Source organism: Vigna radiata, unplaced genomic scaffold, assembly GCF_000741045.1.
Source record: "Vigna radiata var. radiata cultivar VC1973A unplaced genomic scaffold, Vradiata_ver6 scaffold_43, whole genome shotgun sequence".
NCBI classification, from domain to species: Eukaryota; Viridiplantae; Streptophyta; class Magnoliopsida; order Fabales; family Fabaceae; genus Vigna; species Vigna radiata.
This window is the reverse complement of record NW_014542924.1, coordinates 1,601,407-1,625,935: the sequence shown is the minus strand read 5'-3', so window position 1 is coordinate 1,625,935 and position 24,529 is coordinate 1,601,407. Positions and strand designations below refer to the sequence as shown.

Here is a 24,529-nt window from a genome sequence, read left to right as displayed (position 1 = left end):
TTTCAAGCAATGTTTCCTGCAAAAACTTTCAAAGATCTCTTCAAGATCAAGCAATTAGTTATGCAAGAAAAAATAATCCATAAGAAGTGAATATGCAAAGATATGTAACAGTTCAAGCATGCATAATCAACTTCAATTTATGCACAGTCGGATCAATCAATCAGAATAAACAATGTCAAGTAGGTTAAAGCAACTGAATTGATTCAAACACTGATTTTCATTAACTTGTTCAAAAATATTACAATAGGTGCATAACAAGACTTAAACCAAAAAAAAAATGGCATTCTAAGCCATTACAAAAGAAAACAAAACAACTTGAGCAACTCAAGCACTGCAGAGCAGTCAAAAACATTATTCTGATTCAGAAGACTCTTCAATCTTTTTGTCTGCACTGTTTCTTCCACTATTTGTATCGTCTATGGACATGTCTTCTAAGATATTTATGCGAAGAGCGTAATCCATCTTTTTGTGTAACTCTAACAAAGATTTTTGCAGAATCATCGTCTTGTCATCAAGCCTGTCAAACCTTTTATCCACATGCTTTTCAAATATGGTATGAGGACGGAACTTGTATTTGGAGGAGTCAACATTCAAAGGACTCAACTCCTCTGTTGTAGGAATATCATCAAGTAGTCATCTTCTAGTTTTTTGAACCCAACAGATTCTAAGAAATGCTTTTCCATGATATTCCGCTTGTTGCAATGAATAACCCTTTCATTTGTGAGGTCCACTTTGTGTAGTTTAATACATTGCTTATGAAGACTCCATACGGTAAGCAAAGTCCAAAGCCTTTAGTGAACTTCATCATATGATCTCGAATTAAGGTGCAATTTGTTAGAGTTTTGGACGACAGAGCACACAACAGATAAATGTCTTCTTCTTCCGGCAAAGATTGATCATCCTCCCTTGGAAGCAGTATCCATGTTATCATATACGCACACAGACGTTCATCCGTCCTTAAGTTTCTTATGTCAAAAGATTCATCTTTGTCTACTAAGACATAATTCTTCGAGAGGCAATTGTATAAGTATCTCTTATTAAAACCTGGCATTCCATGGTGTGATAGGAGACCTTCCTATTGTAAGCCAGCCACATTCTTCCAGATAAGGTGATCAATGGTGATGTCGACACCTTTCACCCTTGATTTCAGACAATTTCCTTCCCTTCTCAGGTTTGAATGGAAGACATTAACTAAGTTAGGATGACAATCTCCTTGCATTTCAATGAACTTAGTTAAACCAACCTTGATCAGTCATTCTTGAAATTTGAATCCTTCATTGCGATAGAATAGAATGCTTATGCATTTGTGACGCATGACTTCCTTGAAGCCCCACTTGCATATATAATTTGTTCTTTGGTTGTCATCACTAGACCAGCCAAAAGGATCAGCCTCCCTCATTGCGTACAATGGACGCTTTCCAGGTCGTAACGATTTTTGCAGAGGTGTGAAAGTATCTTGAGTCAGAATAAGGGTTTTGTACTCAGAGTAAGTGAGTTTCAAGAGTTTATAGCAAACATATATTAAGAGGTGCACACCTAGTTTCACTAAAAATTGAAATTCAAAAATTTTAAACTTTAGCGATCTAAAATAAAGACTTTAGTCGAATTGGTTAAAAATACAATTGACTACACTAAGACAAATGAAATTTTCAAAACATAGTATAGTCATACATATTATACGTAGTCGATTTAGCTAATAATACATTCGACTAAAAATCGTGAAAACAGATTTTCAAGACCAACCAATTATTCAATCAAGCAAACAATCATGCACACAAATAAGCATCAACAACCAATCAATTTATATAAGATGCAATGGAGTGATACAGATTTACCCGTTGTAGACACTCAATAAATATGATATGACAAGTATTGTGAATCCTTGGGTTCCTATTGCATTTGTTTGTGATCCTACAAAACAACTTAAGATTTGGTTGCAGGTACCCATTTGACTTTGGGTCCTTGATTGTTAGTTCTTGTCAACTGTTCCTTTGGTTTCCAAACATATAATCCCTTAGGAACACCAACAGTTCTATAGAAACAATTTCTAATAGTATGGCCAATACAATTGCAATAAAAGCATGCATTTCTAACAGGTTTGCTTAGATCAATAAATTTCCTAGTATTGGTTCTGTTAGTTTGAGCTTTATAGCCAATTCCATTTCTGTATATAGCTCTGCCAGAGGATTTTAATACAACATTCAAGTTGTCTCTACCTTGAGTAAATTTAGCTAGAGTACTAGTCAAGTAATTTATTTTCTCAAGATGTGTAGGACAATTTTCACCTGATTTCTCTACTGTAACAGTTTCAATCTTAACTTCCTTAGCAGATAGTAAAGCATTATTTAATTCTTTTTCTAATCTTTCATTTTTAGATACAAGGTTATCAATTCTATATTCATAATCTCTCCTTTCAGAGTTTAGTCGACTAACCTTATGTACTTCTCTAAATGCATAAAGTAGTTGATCATACTTCACTTGTAGTGGTGCATTTTTAAATTCTTCATCACTATCATAGTCCTCTTGAGATGTTCCAACCATATAACAAATGTTGGAATCTTCCTCATGATCATCATCTTCATCACTTGAGTTGTCAGCATCACTGTTCTCCCAAGGAATGTATGCTCCTCTTTGTTTTCTGCTCTTATCTTGAGGGAATCTTTTATTTCCTTTCTGCTTTGGCTTCAAATCAGGACATTCTGGCTTGTTGTGTCCTTCTTTTCCACATTCATAGCAATGGACAACGTCTGATCTGAAGTTTTTCCTTGATTTACTTTGACCTGCATGGTTAGTAAGTCGACTATCATTTTTCATAAATCGATTGAACTTCCTTACCATCATGGTCATTAATTCCTTTTCGTCCATCTCTGCATCAGAGTCATCAGACCTTGAGTTTTTCTTGCTTGTAGCCTTCAGAGCAATGGACTTCTTTTCTTCAATCTCTTCTTCATCCTTTAATCTACCAAGTTCCAATTTGTGTTCTCTTAGCTTGTCAAACAAGGTAGCCATGTTCATAGTTTTAAGATCTTTGGATTCAGAGATTGTTGTGACTTTTGGTTGCCAATTTTTGTTCAGACTTTTCAGAATATTGATGTTGATCTCCTCTTTATCAAATACTTTCCCGAGAGCCATGAGGTGATTAACTATATGTGTGAACCTTTTATGGACTTCATAGATAGTCTCTCAAGCCTTCATCCGAAAAAGCTCATACTCTTGAATTAGAGAATTCTTCCTTGCTCTCTTAACCTCATCAGTACCTTCATGAGTAACCTCCAAGACATCCCACATTTCCTTTGCAGATTTACATTGAGATATCCTGGAAAATTCATCAACTGTCGGTGTAGAAGCAATAATATTCCTAGCTTTAATATCATATTGTGCCTTTCTATTCTCATCAATTAACCATTCAGTAAAAGGTTTAACAACAGTTTTATCATCAACAGTTTTAGTAGGCACAACAGGTCCATTCATTGTTGCATGCAAAATTCCTCTATCCACGGATTCAAGAAAGATTTGCATTCTAATTTTCCAAAAAGGGTAATTTTCACCATCAAAACAGAGGTGGTCTGTTTGTTGAAGCACCTTCACCAAAAGTTTGAAAACAGGAAGCCATCCCCAAGTTTATATAGTCGATTCAAGAAAAATAGAGTCGAATAGTTTTTCAAATATCTTATGAAAACCAGCTCTAGTGCCAATTATTAGGAAACAAGTAGGCTTCATTTTAACACCAAGAGGGGGGAGGGGTGAATTGGTGAGTTTTCAAAATCAGTCTTTTCGCAGTCTTTATAAAACTTTACAAACTTTCTTGAATCGCAAGTAATAGAAAATTAAGTTCAGCGGAAAAACGAAGTTGACTACAAGAATTATAAAGTCGACTGAATGTAAAAGAGTAGGGATAGAGAATTCGAACGCAACTTTTTATACTGGTTTGGCCTCAACGCCTACATCCAGTGTTCTTCTAATACCAGAAAGCAAATGCACTATAATGGTCAAGGTTTTTACAGCAAGGCTTTTATAGAAGACCTCCACGTCAAAAATATAAAACACCTCTCTAACCCTCTAACCAAAATATAGGAAACAACAATACAACAAGACTTGCAGCAAGATATCCCCTCTTCTGCAATCTGCAACCCACTTTGAACAATCCTCAAAGTGTACCAGACTCCACGAGTCCAACCACTGTAGTCAAAACAGGTAACAACAATCACCACGGATGCCAACAAGAATCTTGATCACCCAGAAGCACCTTAGTGTGCATATATTGATCATGTAGTGTGTGCAGCACAATTCTCCTTCAAAAGCTCCTCAAAGAAAGATCACAACCATCTTCGAGATGAGTTCTTGGAGCTCAATTCCTTCAAAGAACAATCTGAAACAAAATATGAAAGTGTTAGATTTCCAAAATTTTTCTGAAACAACTCAAGTCTCATCTATTTATAGATTTCTATAAAACAGACGCTCCTGCAGTTGATTACACTACTAATACAGTCGACTGAATTAAATCAGTTATAACAGTTAAGACCCAATAGCAGTGTTTCAGTCAAACCAATTAATTCCACAGTCAAAGAAGTTGACTATCATTCATTTCTCAACTAACTTTTAAAAATATAGTTGCTACTGTTCATGAGCACAACGAAATTTCTAATCAAGCAACTAATACAGTCGAATGCATGGCGCATATAGTCGACTACATCAAGTCAGATCATTTTGAAATTCTTTCCTTCACAAAATCTCACATAGCACTATTTCACAAAATCTGTACATAGTCATGAGCTTAACTCTACTTCCCCCATAATGAAGTCGATTTATAGCTTACAGTTATGCCACACAGTGTAAGTTCATAAAAGTGCATGTGATTTTCATCTTTCAAAACATGTGTAATGTAACCAGATATGATGTAACATATATAAGCTCAGTAAATATGCATTCACACATCATTTTACACACAAAAACATGTTTAACCAGATATCAACAATAAGCAAAGAACATGTAAAGCATCAACAACATATGTGTTATTAATAATGTGTTGTCATCATAAAAAACCAGAGTGATATAGATATTGTGTTGGCAACAATCTCAACACTCTCATGTATTTGAATTGATTCTCAATAATATATTATTTTTCATTAATTGCTAGAGTAATTCATCTGTTTCAATGTTTATTATGTTTAACTCATTCGTTAGCATGATTTATGAATTGCATGAGTGTCGGGAGGTTCCTTACAATTCAGGTTCTTGTTGAATTACTCCCAAGAGTAATATTGCTCAGGGATGAGGGTATGATTCTTGGTCGTCTTAAAGCTCTTGATCTTCACATATTATTACTAAGAATGCTAGGAATTGCATGAACTGGTAATTTGGGACAGGCTTGTTCACTGAGGGATCGAGTTTAGGTAATTTAGTGAGTGACATTAGCATTAATGCATAAAGAAGAATTCTTACATACATCAAAGGGAACTTGGTGAAATCTAACCCTAACAACATATTCATCTCATATTAAACAACATTTGTTCATCTTTGTGCTACTTTGTTATTGATCAATTTGCATTCATATTTAATTTTTTGTTTTTGCATTCAAAACCAATGATCTCATTTGATTTAAGTCTTAATTAATCTTGTTATCACACGACTGTCTAGCGCTGAGAGTCTTTTGGGATACGATACTTGGTCTTACCATTTTATATTACTTGTGTGCCTTTAAGTTTCTACGCGAATGTAATGTATAATTAGTTTCTAGTGGTACAAGACATTGTGAACTAGTAATTAAGAGTAGGCTTTCTTCACCGAGACATCGAGTTTAAAGTAAATTAGAAAGTGACATTAACATTAATGTAGAAGATGAATTCGTTTACGCATGAGAGTGACTAGGTGAAATCTAAAGCCTAACAAGATATTCATCTCATATTATCAACATCATCCATTCACTCTTGTGTTTAGCCTCAATTGATCAAATTGCATGCATATTTCCTTTTATCGTTTTGCATTCAAAACCCCAAAATATTGTTCTTATAGTCTTAATTGGTTAAGCAAAAGCACATCTGTTTAGTGCCATGAGTCTCTTGGAAAAACAATACTTGGTCTTACAATTTTATATTACTTGATACGATTCGGTAAACTTTTCGGAGTCTTAACACTAAGACATCATTATTTCTTGACTGATCTTTCTATAATGAGCATACATGAGTGATTTACTTTTCTTAGAGAAAAATGTTTTTTGATGTACTAGACCGTTGTAGTAGAAGCCAAGTTACAGTTTTGCTTGAGGATAAGCAAAGTTTCAAGTTTGGGGTTGTGATAACGGTTGAATATACTGTTATCTATGATACAATTTTGATACTAAATGTATCCTTTTTGACTTAGAAACTTACTTTAACTCATGTTTTTGCTTTAGTTTTGTGAATAACAGAATTGAGGTTATACTTAATGGTTTTATCACTAATTCCCTTAATTTTGTAGGTTATTGGTATGATTTGAAAGAAGAGAAAAAGTATCAAGGAGTTGGAACTCAAGAGGGACAAACAAAATAGTAAAAAGAGAGTTCTAGATAGTTGCAGCTGGTGCTGAGTGCCAGTTTGTACTGTTGAGCGGTGGAACCCAGAAAAAGTAGCGCTAAGTGCCACTCCAAGGATGCTGAGCGCCAGACTTCAAGTGCCACAACACGCCTGAGTGCCTTTCTAGGGGCCTTGAGCGCCATCCTCTCACAAGCTCGCCCAACTGCCCTAAGTTTGGGAGCTGAGCGCCAGCGTGTTGGGCTTGGATCCGTTTTCTTTTGTTTTTCTGATCTATTTAAGGACTTGGACGTCCTAGGGATTGTATCTCTTTATGGCTTGAGCATAGAAACACGTTTTTCACCCCTTTGGAGGCAGATTTTGGGATGTGAGAGTTCTCCTCTTCTCTTTCTAGGGTTTTATCTTCATTCCACTCCATTGTACACCTAGTTTCTTCATGATGATGGAGAACTAATCTCATTTGTTATTGGGGAAGATGTAACCTCTAAACTCTCTGGTACTTGAATTGATTCTGATTTATATATGCTTCTTTCCAATTGTTAGGGTTTTTCTCCTATACTTTATGCTTGTTGCGTTTAACTCATTCACGACATGATTTTTGGTTTCTTTGATATGGACACATACTGAGAAATCGAGATCTGGGGATTTTCTCCCAAGGGAACTATTGCCTAGACATAGGGATAGAACACTTGGTTGTCTTAAGCTTCCATTTGTAATGCAGAATTAATTATTAGGGATGCAAGACATTGTGGTATAGTAATTGATGATAGGCTTCTTTCACCAAGACATTGAGTTCTAAGAAATTTAGAAAGTGACATTGACATTAATAAAGAATAACTCATTTATGCATGAGAGTGATTAGGTGAAATCTAAACCCCAACAACATTGACATCTCATATTATCAACTTCATCCATTCATTTTAGTGTTTATCCTCAATTGATCAAATTGCATTTATATTTACTTTTTTCTGTATTTGCATTCAAAAACTAAAAATTATTCATCAAAGTCTTAATTAGTTAAGTAATCACATGACTGTTTAAGCCGTGAGTCTCTTGGGAAACGATACTTGGTCTTACCATTATTATTAGTTGATACGATTCGGTACACTTGCCGATATCTTAACACCTATGTCTAGGCAATAGTCCCTTTGGCTGAAATTCTCCAGATCCTAGTTCCTAGGTATCCCAATAACAAAGAAATTCATACATCATGCTATGAGTGATCAAAACATAACAAGAATTGAGTGAAGGAGAAAATCACTAACATTTAATGAAAGAAACATAAAATAATTCAAATAACATTCAAATACATGAAAGTTTAGAGGTTACATCTTCCCCAACAACAAATGATTTTAGTTCTCCATTGTCATGGAGAACCTAGGTGTACAATGGAATGAAAGTGAGATGGAAACCCCAAAAAGTGAAGAGGAAAGCTCCTGCATCCAATTCTGCCTCCAAAGTGTTGAAAAGAGTGTCTCTGCACTTCAACCACCAAAAGATACAAACCCTAAGGCGTAGAGGTCCTTAAATAGATCATAAACAAATCCAAAGGCTCGACTCGCTAGCACTCAGCGCCCCCACTAAGGGCAAGCAGGCGTGACTGCGACACAAGTGGCCCTCAGCGCCCTAGTTGAGGGAAACCAGGCGTTCTACGGTACGTGGAGCTGGCGCTCAGCGCCCCCAGAAGGGAAACCAGGTGTGACTGCACGACTCCCTGCGTTGAGGGTCCCAGAAAAGGGCAACCAAGCGTCCTGCGACCTTCTGTAACCTTCTCTTCTAGTGCTTTTCTATCCTTCCCGGGTTCCAATTCCTTGATACTTTAACTTCTCTTCCAAATCATTCCAATAACCTACAAAATCAAGGGAATTAGTGATGAAAATCATCATGTATAACCTAACTCTCTTATTCACAAAAATAAACTAAAAACAAGAGTTTAAGCAAGTTTCAAAGCCAAAGAGAGTTGATTTAATATCAAAATTGCATCACAGATAAAGGTAAATTAAATTTTTATTAGACACCATGCTTGCTTTCTTCTTTGAACTGACCTTTTCTTCATAGAATACTTCTCCTCCCCACTGTTATAGAGCCGAAGAGGTACCCTGTAAAAATACCTCAACTCTACAAACTCTTTCAACCTTTCCTTCATCCAGTACTATTCCTTCCTCTTATAGGTACTCGTCCTCCATAAGATTTGTGTTGTACTTGCATAAGATTCTTCTATGCTTAAGTCAGGTTTCAAAATCAGAGAAAAGTTAAAATGGTAATTAATATCAGAAAGTAAGTATAAACCTTGATTAATATTATATTTATACCATAACCTCATACTCATTGACCCTTACCTGAATAGGCCTATGTGTAGGCTCATTGCCCAATAAACCATTTACCATGAATGAGGCAATGCTTAGCCAGATTTTGTTAAGTTACATAGTAAGCAATACAACATCATATGTGGTAGTTCGACACGTACTCGATCAAACCACATAATAGATGGTTCATGATTATCTTTGAGAAGCGGCACATGGTAACTGTAGAAGGCATGTAACCCTCGACAAGTGGTAGTTAGGTATTGGTAGACGACGTTAGGTTCTAGCAGGTAGCACATAGCCCTCGACAAAAGACACACGTCCATTAACAATGTTTAATCTTTGGCAGTAAGCATGCAACATTCAGCATGCGGCACATCCTTCGTCAATTAGTTCTCAACCCTTGGCATTAACCTACAGTAGGTAGTAATCGACCTTCAACAAGCAACACTTAACCTTTAGTAGGTAGCATTTAAATCTTTGTGAGTAATATTTGGCTCTCAAAAGGTGGCATCCAAGGCGTCTTGTGCATGTAGTACATTTGCCAATTCCATGAGTACATTTTAGAGAGCACATATGGACTTACACATAAAGATATCTTGCTTCTGATCAAGTTCTTAATGGAACTGAAGACATGTGGTTGCTTTTCGAGCCGGAAGTTGAACAATATGAATGTTGTGACATAAAAATTCAAATTACAAAGAGATCACATGAATGAGCCCACAAATTATTAAGAAGTGGACTTTAAGTGTCAAGTGTGGAACTAGACACTAAGGGATAGTCTGATAGCGGTAAACAAATTCAACAAACTATAAACTTTGTTATGATAGGCTCTAACTCATAACTCAAATACCTTGTTAAAGTGTGTACTTTAAACCTAATCGAGTCATTCAAAATCGATTTGTAAGGTGAAATTTATATCTACTTAATATATTATAATTGATCTTATCTCTAATTGATGTGAGATTTTCAACAAATATTTATTACTATTATAATTAAATGAGGAACCTAAAATGAATGAAATTGAGCAAAGAAATATATATATATATATATATATATATATATATATATATATATATATATATATATATATATGAACAAAGAAGCCATGTGCATTGAACACATAAATTTTCTTATACACAGTTCCTTCTGCTGCATCAGCAAGATATGTGCATATCTTCAAGCGTAAGGTCCATACGTGCCTCTGAAATGGAACAAATGCATGAAGTGCTGCTTTACAAATGGGAACATGTGAGGGTGAAAGTAAGGTTCTGATTTATAAGGTAAAAATAGGGTTCTGAACATATATAGAGGTGAATTGCATAGTTAGTAACACATTGCCGTTGGGATCAAGGTGAGTTACACTAGCTATATTTTTCATCAACGAAATCTCCTTGAAGCTACTGCGAAGGTGAAGAGCAATTTGTGAACCTCTGTTATCCTTGCAATTCTCAGCAACACTCGGTTTGAAAGTGATGGTGACAAACACAGCTACGGTGCTAGCTTCTTGTGGTGATACCAACAAGGCTTTCATTCATTTTGCTGACTCTCAAGCCATGCATGGGACAAATGTATAGCCTTTCATGTAATTATTAACTATGACGAATTCAGGGTTTACACACTCAATTTTATTCAAAACTGAGCTTGCCCTGTACAATTTTTTACATAAAATCTTATAGCTGACACTTATGTAACCTTTTTATCAGTTAAAAAAATATATAAATGAAATATTTGAGATATATTAATTAATTTACAAAAGGATATATATATATATATATATATATATATATATATATATATATAAAAGAGAAAATAAAATAATTAATAATAAATTTATTTTTCTGTTCCCCTTAATCAAAACCAACTCCTAATAACAACATTTCTAGTTTATTTAATAAAGCTTCTTCATTTTGAGAACAATCTATCTATTTTACCATTCTTACCATTTAAGCTTGTGAAATTGACACTTTTTTTCTACCTCAGACTCTAAGATAATTCCTTTTTATCCAATGTATTTAGGAATTTATAATAGATATAGGACACAATATAACAAATAAATAGAGACCAATTATTTTATGTGTATTGTATCATTTTTTACTCATAATAAGTCACTTCAAATCTAACCCACACAACATATAACTAAGATATAAAATATATTCCTTACTTCTTATATGGAAGACCTGTTCTTAATATCATGAAATAATCTTATCTACGCATTGCAATAATCAGACACTAATTGTATCTATAAAAATCACAATGCAGACCTACTATTGAGAAGTTACTTTACTTAAAACGCCCCTTTATAAATCATAAGAAAATCCTTTAGTAATAAAAAATGATAAATTACTATAATAATCAATTTAAATATATTTATAAATTAAAAATTATTGATAACTAAAATAATTTCAAAAATTTATAATTGATCTTTAAATTAATAAATAATATAATTTCTATTATAAATTGCTCTCTAACGTTAACAAGGTTATGACTATAAAAAAATTTATCTCTAAACATATTTTTTCTACTAAAATTTAACGTTATTGAAAAGTTTTCATATAATATATATATATATATATATATATATATATATATATATATATATATATATATATATATATATATATATATATATATATATATATATATATATATATATATATATATATGGGGTTTGCTAATTTACGTAAGGAGTTTTTCAGTTGGTATATTTTAGCAAAGTGTACTAAGTTTTAGGTTACAAAAATGTTCTTGTTAAAAAAGAAAATCAACATTAAATCCAAGGGTATTTTAATAATTTTAAAATTTAATTTAAAAAAAAAACAAAAGGTGGTTATTAAAAATCATGATTGGTCCAGAGAGAAGTTATTAGCTTTTATTATATATTTTTTTAAAAGGTAGTTGTTTTTTAAAATAAAAAATAAAATAAAAGGTAGTTGTTTTTTTAACCTAAACGGATTTTATAAACCCAGACGGTTCTATAAACCCAGAAGGGTTCTATAAATCCAGACGGGTTCTATAAACCCAGACGGGTTCTATAAACCCAGACGGGTTCTATAAACCCAAATGGGTTCTATAAACCCTAAACCATTATATTTTTTAAAAGATATTCCTTTAAGTCATGAAAAATATGTTGCCTATGGATGTGATCCACCCATTTTAAAAAGCAATGTAACTATAAAAATTATATCTATTTAAAAATATTATAATTAAAAATATTCCTTAAACAGTGGAAAATAACTACCTTTCTTCTTATTTTTTATTTTAAAAAACAATTAATGAATAACTACCTTTTTTTTATTTTTTATTTAAATTGAATTTTAAAATTACTAAAGTTCTCTTATATTTAAAGTATGTTTTTTTGAAATGGGAATATTTTTGTAACCTAAAATTTGGTATACTTTACTAAATTGTACCAACTCAAAAATTACTTTACCTAAATTAGCAAACCTATATATATATATATATATATATATATATATATATATATATATATATATATATATATATATATATATATATAAAGCTCTTTGAGTTTAATGCAAGTAAATATTTGAACTAAAATTTTGAGAAGTTAAAGTAAACAGTAAATTTAATTAAGATTTATTTTAGTTATATATTAGAATTTTGTTAAACTTTTAGTTATTATGAAATTTTAACATTGTGAATCATAACACTCACCAAACCCTAGTGCAAAATCGTTGTTTAACGTCACCTCTTAGACGTCGGTTATGAAGTGGCGAGACGTATATGACTGACCGATGGCATTTTAGTAAATAAGTTGGCCATATAGACGTCGATCGTCTTGTAAACTGACATCGAGGATAATGTAGACGTCTGTTTCACCCTAAACAGATGCTCATGGCCTGACAGGTAGGTGAGGAGTCTGTCTATTTCAACTATATAGACATTGGTTACGGGGGGCTCGACGTCTAACTTGCTGCAATTATTGCGATTCAACTACCTCGTAGGCACGTAGACGTCACTTGGTACAGGACCAACGTCTAACTTACTGCAATTAATATGATTCATCTACCACGCAGGAAAATAAACGTCCCTTTGTTCAGGATCGATGTACATAAACGTTGGCCCCCCAGGTCCCCGTAGTCTACTGGACTGAACGGCTACTGAAAAGTCACTTCATTCAATGCTTTAGACGTCAACTCCCCCTGTATCCGACGTCTAAATGGCCTGAAAAAGGCAGGTGAAAGGTCTCTTGGACGTCAGATTAATCATGTAGCCGACGTCAGTTGGTGCGATGATCGACGCATAAATTCAACTTAAATAAACTGCGAACTCGCAGTTACTCGCACATAATCTTCTTCCTCCTCTCCTTTTTGTCTTTCGCAGTTACGCGCACAATCTTCTTCCTCCTCTCCTTTTCTATGGTATTGCATTGCAGGTGCGTTTTTTTTTATTTCAACCGTTTAAACTTTGTTTTAGTCCAATTAAAATGGTGTCTTGAAATTTTATCATCTAATAACCGATTAAAATGTGTTTTCGTTGTGTTTTAGTGCAGTTTTGATCCTCTCTTTGGGTATCGTAGTATCCCATTCTCCCATTGTTAGCTTCCTCACAAGTAGGGATGGCAAAAAAATTCGCGGATACGGGTATCCGCGGGTAAAATCCGCGGCGGGTAGTTACTACCCGCGGGTAACGGGTAGCGGGTATTTTAATACCCACTTCTAAACGGGTCGGATACAGTTAGTATACTACCCGATTCGCGGGTACCCGTTACTCGCAAAAATAATAAAAATAATAATAATTTATATATATTTTTAATTAAATTTATTTAAAAATAAAATAAAATAATATTTTATTAGGTTAAATTTAATTAAAATTAAAATTATTTATATTTAACTTAATTTATATTTTATATATATATATATATATATATTGTAATTTTATTTAAATTTTATTTTAAAATGTATAAAATATTATTTTTTTTATTTTTTGCGGGTATCCGCGGGTACCCGCAGGTTTTAAAATATCCGCAGGTACTTTTTAAACGGGTACCCAGCGGGTAGCGGGTAGGATTTTATCCGACGGGTCGGGTTGCGGGTAGGCACTATCCGTTCCCGACCCGACCCGTTGCCATCCCTACTCACAAGAAAAGCGACATCTTTTGGATGTTTTATGGCATTTCGACCCAAAATGGAACTTGGGTCCTTGTCTAGTTCGTGTCACCGTAATTTTTTTCCTTTTGCGGTTGAATGGGAACTAGGCAAGGACCCTAGTTCTATTTTAAGTTGAAATGTCATAAGAGATGCAAAAGACGTAAGCTTTTTTGGTGGGGAAGCTAGCTAAGGGAGAGTGTGGTACTAGGCTATCGAAAGAAAGGATCAAAACTGCACTAAAATACAACTGCTATATTAGACTTCGGTTAGTGCTATGTCAGACGTCTATAGTGATCATAGAGTCGGTTAGTGTCTTGTTCGACCTCTATATATTCTCGTAAACGTCGGTTAAGGCATAGGCGGACGTCTATATAGTACCATTAGACGTCGGTAGAGACCTAGACCAACGTCTATATAGTGGCCTTAGACGTCGGGAATGACATAAACTGACATCTAAATAAACGTCGGTTATTTAGAATTTCGACGTTCCATTAATGTCACCCGTATAAACGTCATTGTAGAAATAACGTTAAAAGCCCAAAATAACATACATCTAAAGCCCTTTCTGTACTAGTGAAACTATGGTTGAAAGTGTAGATGTATAAAAGAGGATAAAGAAATGGAATTTAAGGATGACAATAAGGTTCTAAAATTCTAATTATTTATAAAACAAGGATCTAAGTTGAATCACGGGTAATTACGCGGATATAGAGCACAATTGCATAGTAAGTTAACCCATGCCGTGACAGTCAAGGTGAATTACTATTAGTCACATTTTTCTTGGCAGTTTCTTTCTGCACCTTTATAAATTTCCTCTTGTATTTTTATATAAAATAATTCATCTTTACTTTAGATTGTATTCTCTAAAAATATTTTTGGAAATAAAGAATAATTTTCAAATTATATAATTCATAAGTCAAATGACTTTCAAAATAGGCTAATCCAAAAAAAAAAAAAAATTTTTTTCAACTTTCGAAAGTCATTTACTTTTTAAATTATACCATCCAAAAAAATTCAAATTATACGAATTAAAATTAATTTTTATTTCCAGATTACAAAGGACAAAAATGGAATCTTTTTACATGGAATGCAGAGAAAAAAATTATGAGAAGCCGCCATTTTTCTTGAACGAACTCTCCTTGACGCTACTGTGAAGATGAAGGGAAGTTTTAAAACCTATATAATTAAGCTTTTCCTTTTCTTTTTCCTCCCCATTTCAGAATATTTTCAGAACAATTCATTTAATTTCATTTTTTCCAAATGATGGTGACAAAGAAGGAAGGGTGGTAAGTTCTTGTCTGTCATAAGTACAATGTTTTGTTTTATTGACCAACAATGAATCACGCATGGGACAAAGATTTTTTAACTTCTGAGCTATGTTGCTGTTACATTGAATGTGTGGAGTTATATTTGATGCCCTATTGCGGGAATTTTACAAAGATATTGTTCTGGTTGGGAATATCTCCAAGTCTTTCTGTACACTTTCCTTGCAAGCCGTTCGCACTCCTCTTTCTGCCAACTTTGCTCAATAGAATAATCTAGTGTTGTCCGGCCGGGTACCTGTTGATTACACTCCGATGCTCAAGTCAGTACTGGTTAAAAGGATAGAGATAGAGAGAGAGTGAAATAAATATGCATTCAATGTAACCAACTACCTTTTACCTTTGACTTGTATTTATAGTATTCATTGTGGGCTTTTAATTACCCATTCCTTAATCAAGGCCCAATCTATGGCCCAATCCTTCTAATTGTGTTTTGTTATACTCTAATTATCTCGTCTCTCAATACCCATCACGAATTTACCGGGCGGAATTTCAGCTAGCATCACCATAATCAATACCCAATCTCTGCTGACGGCCATCCTATAACTCTCGCGGAGTGTCCGTCTTTCGCCGCTGCTATGGAGACTGCAACCCTCTGTGAACCCTAGCTCTTGACTGTCGTCCCATGACTCCGGCGGAGCATTCGTCCGTCGCCGCTGCTATGAGACGGCAACCCTCTGTGAACCCTAGCTCCTGACGGGTGTCTTGTGACTCTCGCGTAACGTCCGTCCGTCCCTGCTGCTATGCAGATGTAGACCGAGCTCTATTTCCTAGCCTTCGGCCGGTTGTGTGATGGTGGTTGACGAGCCTTTGACTGGACCGCCGGTATGGAGGTAGACCTCACGGTGCTATCCGGTCCCTACTGTACATAGGCCCCCCAAGCCCTAGGCAACGTGATTGTCGTGGGGTTTAAAGGCACTCTGGTTGCGGGTGCATAACAGGGAGGCTGACCTTATGGTATTTGAGCGGGAAAGGGCACATGTCACATTTCTGTGGTTCGTTATGTTTGGGAAACTGTAACGGCACTGAATCTGGGGCGTTGGTGTTGTGATTTTGAACGGTGATGATGCGCGACGGTTTTCAAAAAATTTTCCTATAAATAGGGGTTTTAACCCCATCCATTTGTATCTTCCCCTGTTTTTTCTCCTCTACATTCATTTTCCCCTAGGTAATAAAATGGATTTTGTTATTACCATCGAGTCTTCTCTGGAGTCAACGGGTCGCGGCGATGGTGGCGGTGGCGGTGGCGGTGGCGTGGCGAGTGGCAGTAACAAAGGCAGCCGGTATGAGAGTACTTCTGATTTGGGTTCCAGTTTTGAAGATGCTTCGACCCCTGAGGGGCCTCCGCCGGCTGAGGAAGTTCCTCTAGTCGAAGTCGTGCATGGTTCCGGCCGGACAGTAGCCCTTCCTGGTACTGAACTTTCGGCCGCCGATGCTAACCTTATCTTTTATGGTACGCCCCTATTTTTATTACGGGGCGGCGTGAGGGTCGACTCGGCTCCTCTATTTCCGGTCGGCGGCTTCCCCTCTATCACGGGATACGATTGGGCGGGTTTAGATGTGAACACTCAAACATCGACCCTTTCTCGTGTGGGTCTGCAAGACTTCGTGGGGAGGTCTTATCTGGTATTGGATGAGGCAGACGGTCGATCGATATGGGCGGCCGCGTGTCGGGAGAATGAGCGCGTGTGCCATGGGAAAGGTTCCAGTCTTGAGGATTTTTTCTATACCTATGCCACCTTGTTCGAGCATCTGCATGTTCGGGTTCCCTTTACCAACTTTCAGATGGGTGTTCTCCGCGCTTTAAACGTGGCGCCCACTCAGCTTCACCCCAACTCTTGGGCCAATGTCCAAGCTTTTGGTGTGATGTGTTTGGCTGTCGGTGTGATTCCTACTGTTCCAGCTTTCCTTCATTATTTTGACGTTCGACCTCCTCCGAAGGGTGGTTGGGTTTCCCTCACTTCAGTATTCGAACGGACGTTGTTCAAACCGTACGCCGAGTCCTACAAAAATTTCAAGGATCAGTTTTTCAAAGTGATGATTCCTGAGACCAGTCGTGGTGACTTTTTTGACGTAGAGGGGCCCTCTCTTTTTCCCCTGTACTGGACGGAGAACCCCACTAAGATGAAGGCTTTCGTCAAAGAGGTTTTGGACATTGCTGACCTTTGTGTAGTTAACGTCCTCGACACCCTACCTCGCCGCCTTTCCGCCCGCGGCCTGATTGATTGCATTCCTTTCGAGGATTGTAGCCGGAGAGCACTCGGTATGGTATCGGCCCAATTTTTTGCTTTTTTGTTAAAGTGATTACTTAGCTGAATTTGTTATTTTCTTTCAGATATCATGGCTGCTCCCAATCCCCGACAATCCAATTTTCTGATGGCTAAGAGGGGAGGCTCCAACGTGCCGTCCGTTCCCCGAGACGGTTCTGTTCCTCCTCCCAAACGTCCACCTCCTTCCGGACCAGTCACTCTCGCTTCGACCCGGGTTCCTTCGGAGGGATCTCTTCCCGTAGGGATCCCTGTTCGTGACCAATCCTTCCCTGTGGGGAAGTCCCAACTTGCGGCTGCCGGCCCTTCCAATCCCCCCGTCGGGGTGACCGTGGTAGTGAGTCGGCCGCCCCTCTTCCAGGCGGAGTGTTCAGCACCGAATATAATGTCGGTCGGCGAGTGAATTTTCATATGGGATCGGCCCATAAAGCCATTTTGGATTCTATGTCCGGTTCGGCGTTAATGGATGCTATTTTCGAGATGTCCAGCCGGACAACTTCAATGGTTGGGTACCTCAGGGAGGTTGGAGACTTTCGGGGGTCAGGTGAGGTGAAGAAGGCTCTGCTGTCGGAGCAAGAGAAGACAATTGCCCTTCAGGCAAGTTTGGAAGCATCGAAGGGAGATTACGATAAGGAGAAGGAACGACTGAGTGAGGTGCAGTAGGAGTTGGCCCGGGTGACTGCACAGTTGCAAACGGCCAACGACCTGTTGGAGAAGTCTCGGGAAGACAACTCCGATCTGTCGGCCAAGTGTGAGCAGTTAAAGTCCGCGGTCGTCGAGCAGAAAGAGGTGGAGAGAAGGCTGCAGGAAAGCACCGTCCGGTTGCACAAAGATCTGCAAGTTGTGCGCGCCGATTTGAAGGATGCCCGCGAGGAGATCACCACCTTGAATGCCAACATAATCAACGAACACGAGGAGGGCTTCTATAAGGCACTTCGGCAGGTGGAGCTGATTTTGAAAGTGGAGAAACCCTTGGAGTTAGGGTTTGATATCGACAAGGATGTTTATGACAGGGTGCTGACGTATATGGGCCCTCCGGTTGCTCCTGAAGAAGGGACGGCGGGTCGCCCAGACGACAACATTGAAGATCCGGATGGAGCGGGTGCGGGTCCTTAGAGATTGTTTTTAATTTTTTACTTCTAGGATGATAATATTTTGGTTGTTTCAGCGGGCGGATTTTAAACAATCTGTTGTTTGTTTACATTGCCGCCCCGGTTATACCTTTTGGTGTATGGCTTTGGCCTTGACATTTTCTTTAATGCATATGCATAGTTGTTTTTACCGTGCGTTGTGAATTGTGTGGGTGCGCGTACTTGTATTAATATTTCGAATTCGTTTGGTTATTCGCGTCTCGATGAACTAAATCGCTACTTTTCCGGTCATGCGATGGACGGTCACGGGGGCAGGCAATGCCGTTCACCCCCCGACCCATGGTTGTCTCGGGGGCAGGCTATGCCTTTTGCCCCCTTTCGGAGTTGATAGGATTCATCCGTTCGTCAAATTGGGTATTATAGGTGGTAGGCTATGCCGTTCACCACCCGACCAATGTTGACAGGAAAGTTCCGTTCATCAATCCGGTCGTTCCCTAATAATATGAATAGTAGTCGCTTGATGAAGAGTCTTCGTATTATATATCGGTTCGTACATCAAGAGACAGACTTAGCTGAAATACAATTTTAAATGTGACGCATTCCATGTATTCGTAAGTTGCCATCCGTCTAACTTGGTGAGTCGATATGCGCCGTTGCCGAGGACCTCAATGACCTTGAACGAACCCTTCCATTTGGCCGCCAACTTACCATGGGCCGCTACACGCCGCGCTTCACCCGTTTTTCTACACACTAAGTCTCCTTCTTGGAAGTTCCGAGGGCGCACCTTGGTGTTGTACTTCCGTTCGATCATTCTTCGACAAGCTTCCGCTCGCAAAACCGCCTTCTCCCTTCTTTCGTCTAAAGTGTCGAGTTCGACCCTCATCTCCCGATCATTCAAGTTTAGGTCGTCCAAACCTCTCCTCAATGAGGGCTCGCCAAGCTCGACCGGTAACATTGCATCGGTTCCGTATGTCAAGTTGAACGGAGTTTCGCCGGTCGTTCCATGTGGGGTACATCTATACGCCCATAATACCTCCGGTAGCTCCTTCACCCAGGCGCCTTTCTTTGCTCCCAGCCTCTTCTTCAGCTCCGCCACAATGATCTTGTTCATGGCCTCGGCCTGACCGTTCGTTTGGGGGTGCTCAACAGAACTCGTCGAATGCTTTATGCCCAGTCGCTGAAGGAATTGTTCAAATTTTTTATCGATGAACTGTCGTCCGTTGTCTGTGACAATCGTTTTGGGGAGTCCAAATCTGCAAATTATCTTCTAGCAAAATTTTTGCACTTGGGTGGCTGTGATGGTAGCTAGGGGTTTGGCCTCCACCCACTTGGTAAAGTAGTCTACTGCTACCAATAAGAACTTCTTTTGGGCCGGCCCGGGTGGAAATGGTCCGACGATGTCCATTCCCCATTGAGCAAATGGCCACGGAGCCACCATGGAGTGCAATTTGTCAGAAGGGGCATGGTGATCATTTGCATGTGCCTGCCAACTTAGGCATTTTTGTACAAAGGATGCAGAGTCCTGCTCCATAGTCGGCCAATAGTAACCTGCCCGGAGAACGCGGGCTTTAAGCGTGCGTCCCCCGGTGTGGAGGCCGCATATACCATTATCCAATTCGTCCATTACATAGTCGGCTTCAGTTTTGCTCAAACACTTGAGTAGGGGAGACGAAAATCCTCTTCGGTATAAGTCATTTCCTATTAGCAGAAAACGCACGATCTTCTTTGCTTCTTTTGGGGAGAGATGGGGTCCGTCATCTTGTTGTTTCATCAATGCCATGATTTCCTTACGCTAATCGTCCGTGTCGTCCGTGGTAATGGCCTGACATTCGATTGACGGCTATAACAAAACCTGTCGGATGATAGTGGTAAGTTGCCCCTTTTCCTTTCCTGAGCTTAATTTGGAGAGCATGTCGACGCGAGTATTCAGCTCACGCGGTATGTGCTGTACGGTTATTTTTTCAAACGTTTGAGCCAGGGCCGAGGCTTTGTGGTAGTATCTTAGGAGTTGTTCTTCTTTCACCTGGAACACTCCATTCATCTGTCCCACTACTAGTTGGGAGTCCGTCCGGCAGGTAAGTCGCCTTGCCCCCATGTCCTGAGCGAGTTCCAGTCCGGCTATTAGAGCCTCATATTCGACTTAGTTATTGGAGATCTTGAACTTGAATACGAGGGAATGCTCTATTAAAAACCCGTTTGGGCCTTCCAGCACTATCCCGGCCTCACTGACTGTCCGTCCGGAGGCCCCATCAACGAATAATTTCCATTCTTCCCCTGCGGACGGCGGCAACTCAGCTGTAAAATCTGCTAAGTGCTGGCCCTTCACTGATCCTCGAGGTTCATAGCGGATACCACATTCAGAGAGTTCCACCGCCCAACCGACCATTCGTCTGGCCAAATCGAGTTTCCTCAGTATCTTTGATATGGGGTGATCCGTTCGTACAACGATCTGATGGCTTTGAAAGTATGGCCTTAGCCTCCTGGCAGCCGTGAGGAGCGCTAAAGCCACCTTCTCAACGTGTTGGTATCGCCGCTCGGTATCTTGCAGGGTTCTGCTAATAAAATAAATCAGTTTAAAAGTTGGTTTTTCTTAAGCAGAATTGCGCTCACCGCTGACTCGGATACTCCCAAGTAAACCTGGAGCTTCACCCCCTGAGTAGGTCGACTCATTACCGGGGGGTTGAGGAGGGTGTTCTTGACGTCTGTAAAGGCTTTTTCGCAGTCATCATCCCACTTGTCAGCGGTTTCCTTCTTCATTTTCCTTAGAATTGGGCGAATTCTTTCGGCTAGTTTGGGTCTAAATCGTGACAGTGCGGTAAGCCGGCCAACCAGTCGTTGAATATCCTTTAAGGTGCGAGGACTCTGCATCTGCATGATTGCTTCGCACTTGTCGGGGTTAGCCTCTATCCCCCTGGACGTTAGCATGAAACCCAAAAATTTTCCTGAAGCAACACCAAAAGGGCACTTGGCCAGGTTCAGGCGCATGCCGTACCTCCGGACTTGTCTGAATACTTCCTCGAGATCTGCCAGATGATCCCCGCCCTCCCCCGATCGCACGACCATGTCATCAACATACACATCCATGCACTTGCCAATCTGGTTGGTAAAGATCTGGTCCATCAGCCTTTGGTAAGTGGCGTCGGCGTTCTTTAATTCGAACGGCATGACTTCGTAACAGAAGTTGGCCCTATCTGCCATGAACGCGGTTTTCGTAACGTCCGGCCCAAACATGGGTATTTGATTGTACCCGGAATATGCATCCAGGAAACTTAGCATCCGATGTCCCGAGGCACCGTCTACTAGGGCATCGATGCTGGGAAGGGGGTAGGAATCTTTCGGACTGGCTTTGTTCAAATCCGTGTAGTCGGTGCACATGCGCCATTTTCCGTTTGCTTTCTTTACCATAACCACGTTGGCCAACCACGTGGTGTATGTGACTTCCCTGATGAACCCAGCTTCCCTCAGCTTCCTGACTTCCGCCTCCACTGCTTTGCGTTTCTCCTCTCCCATCTTCCTTTTCTTCTGAGCTACCGGTCGGGCCTCCCGGCATAAGCTAAGTTTGTGGGACACGACTGAGGGGTGTATGTCGGGCAGATCTGCTGTCGTCCAGGCAAACAAATCGCGATTGCGCCATAACACGGCCCTAAGTTGTTTCTCCATTTCTGGGTCCACCCCTCGGGCGATGAGTGTCGTCTATGTGGGGTCCGACCCTATGATAACGGGAAGTGTTTTGCCCATTGGTTCCAGGCGATCGTCGATGTTGGTCCGGGGATCCAAATGAGTCATGGCTACCTCTGACCGAGAAGTTTTCTGCCTTACTTCCCTTGGGAACATCTTTGATCCCGCTACGTAGCATTCTCTGGCTGTCTTTTGGTCCGCCCGGACAGCGCAGAGCGTCTGGCGGGAAGTGGGATACTTGAGTGTTAAGTGCGGGGTGGACACTATAGCACCGAACATGTTAAGGCATGGCCGGCCCAAAAGGGCGTTATAAGAGGTGTTTGCCTCTACCAGCAAGAATCTAACTTTCTTTTCTTCACTGGAGTGGCTGGTTCCCAGTCGTATTCTCAGGTCAAGATAGCCCCAGGTGTCAACTCTCTCCCCGACGAGTCCAACTAGTTGCTCACCAAACGGGACTATTAAGTCTTCCGAGATGTCCATTTGCTGGAACGTTTTCCAGTAGAGGATGTTTACCGAGCTACCCTGATCTACTAATACCTTGTTGATCTCGTACCGCGCTATCTCCACGGTTATGACCATGGGGTCGTCTTGCTCAGGATCGGGTGCATGAAAGTCTTCGTCTGTGAAAGTAATGGGCAACATTGTTCTCTTAGGGACCTTTACGGCATGGATGGACTGCAACGTCTGAATGCTTCTTTTTCGGGCAGATGAGGATTGCCCTCCCCCAGCGAACCCGCCGAAGATGGTATTGATGACTCCCCTAAGGGACGGCTTCGCTCTCTTTCTCGACTTTGACTGCGTGATCTCCTAGCGTCATTTTTTCGGCTGCCTGTATATCGATTATCGCGGTCGTCAGACGGCCGATTGGTCCTCCCGGACCGAGGAGGGCTCCTTGTATACGCTCTCTTTTCTTCAGAACGGGGAAAGCTTCGCCCCGCGTATTCTTTCTGCTCCCGGCCGTTGCGGTACTCTACCGTTCGACTTCCTTTTACGTACTGCTGCAACAGTCCAGATCTGACCATTTCTTCTATTTTATCTTTTAGCATCACGCAATCTTCGATATTGTGACCCATATTTTGGTGGTACAAACAGTGCTTAGAATTGTTCGCTCCTGGGGGGGTTGGACGTTGTTGTGGCACCTGCATTATCTGGGCACTAAGCGATTCTTGTAGTATTCGAGCCCGAGGGGCGTTCAACTGTGTGTATTGCGGGAACCGGGGATTTCTGGGTTCATCCCTCGCCTTGCCGCTACCTGGGCGACCTCCTTGACCGTCCCGTCGGCTTTCATGTTTTTCCGACTTCGCCTCTTGGAGCTCTTTCCAGTAGCTTTGTTTCATATCTTCTACCCTGATCTCATCAGTCGTTCGCTGGCGCAATTCTTCCATACTCTTAGGAGGGTTCCGGCATATACTATCTTTGAACGGTCCGGGACGCAATCCGAGCATAACGTGTTGCAAAGCCAACTCCGTGCTGAGTCCCTTGACACGCCTGACGGTTCTTTGGAACCGATCCATGAAGGTCTTCAGAGGCTCTTCCTTACCTTGTTTGAGATTCATCAAATCAACAACCGTGGCGTCTTGCACTCGACAGGCCGCAAACTGATTCTTGAACATGTTGCTCAGACCCTTAAAGTTTTCTATGGAACCGTCTGGAAGTGAATCAAACCACTCCAAGGCTTCTCCCTTCAAGGAGAGTGAGAATGCTCTGCACCAGATGGCGTCGCACCCAGTGCGGAACGCCATTGCATTCGTGAAGGATTTAATGTGGGCTTCCGGGTCGGATGTCCCATCATACGTTTTAAATTGCGGGGGGATGAACCGGTCCGGTATTTAGACCTCCATTATGGCTTGTACAAAGGGTACTGGCACCGATGGTGTTTCATTTTTTACTAAAACCACGCTTTCTCCTTTTCCGTCCCTACGCTCCTTGTTCTCTTCGTTCGCCCGACTCTGCTATGCGCTTCTCTTTCCTCTCCTACCGGATGGATCCTCTCTCTTTCGCCATTAGCATTCGTCGTTTGGTCCTTCATGTGAGCTAAACACTCGGCTCGTACGGCCGTCATCTCCTCCTCATGTTTCTTCTGCATTTCTTCGTGTCTTCGCTGCATCTCCTCCATCCTTAGCTCCAACGCCCGTATCACTCCGCTAGGATCCTTAGTAGTGTTTCTTGTGGTCACCATTGGTACTAACCTCCGGCCCCACGGTGGGCGCCAAAATGTTCTGGTTGGGAATATCTCCAAGTCTTC

At 40.0% G+C, this 24,529-nt stretch overlaps 1 protein-coding gene across 1 annotated transcript; it reads right to left on the bottom strand.

Moving 5' to 3' along the window:
- Positions 1-22,943: 22,943 nt before the first annotated feature.
- LOC106752703 lies at positions 22,944-24,026 on the bottom strand. The gene has a single exon (XM_014634436.1). The coding sequence runs from the start codon at positions 24,024-24,026 to the stop codon at positions 22,944-22,946; it is 1,083 nt and encodes a 360-aa protein (XP_014489922.1).
- Between the last annotated feature and the right edge of the window lie 503 nt (positions 24,027-24,529).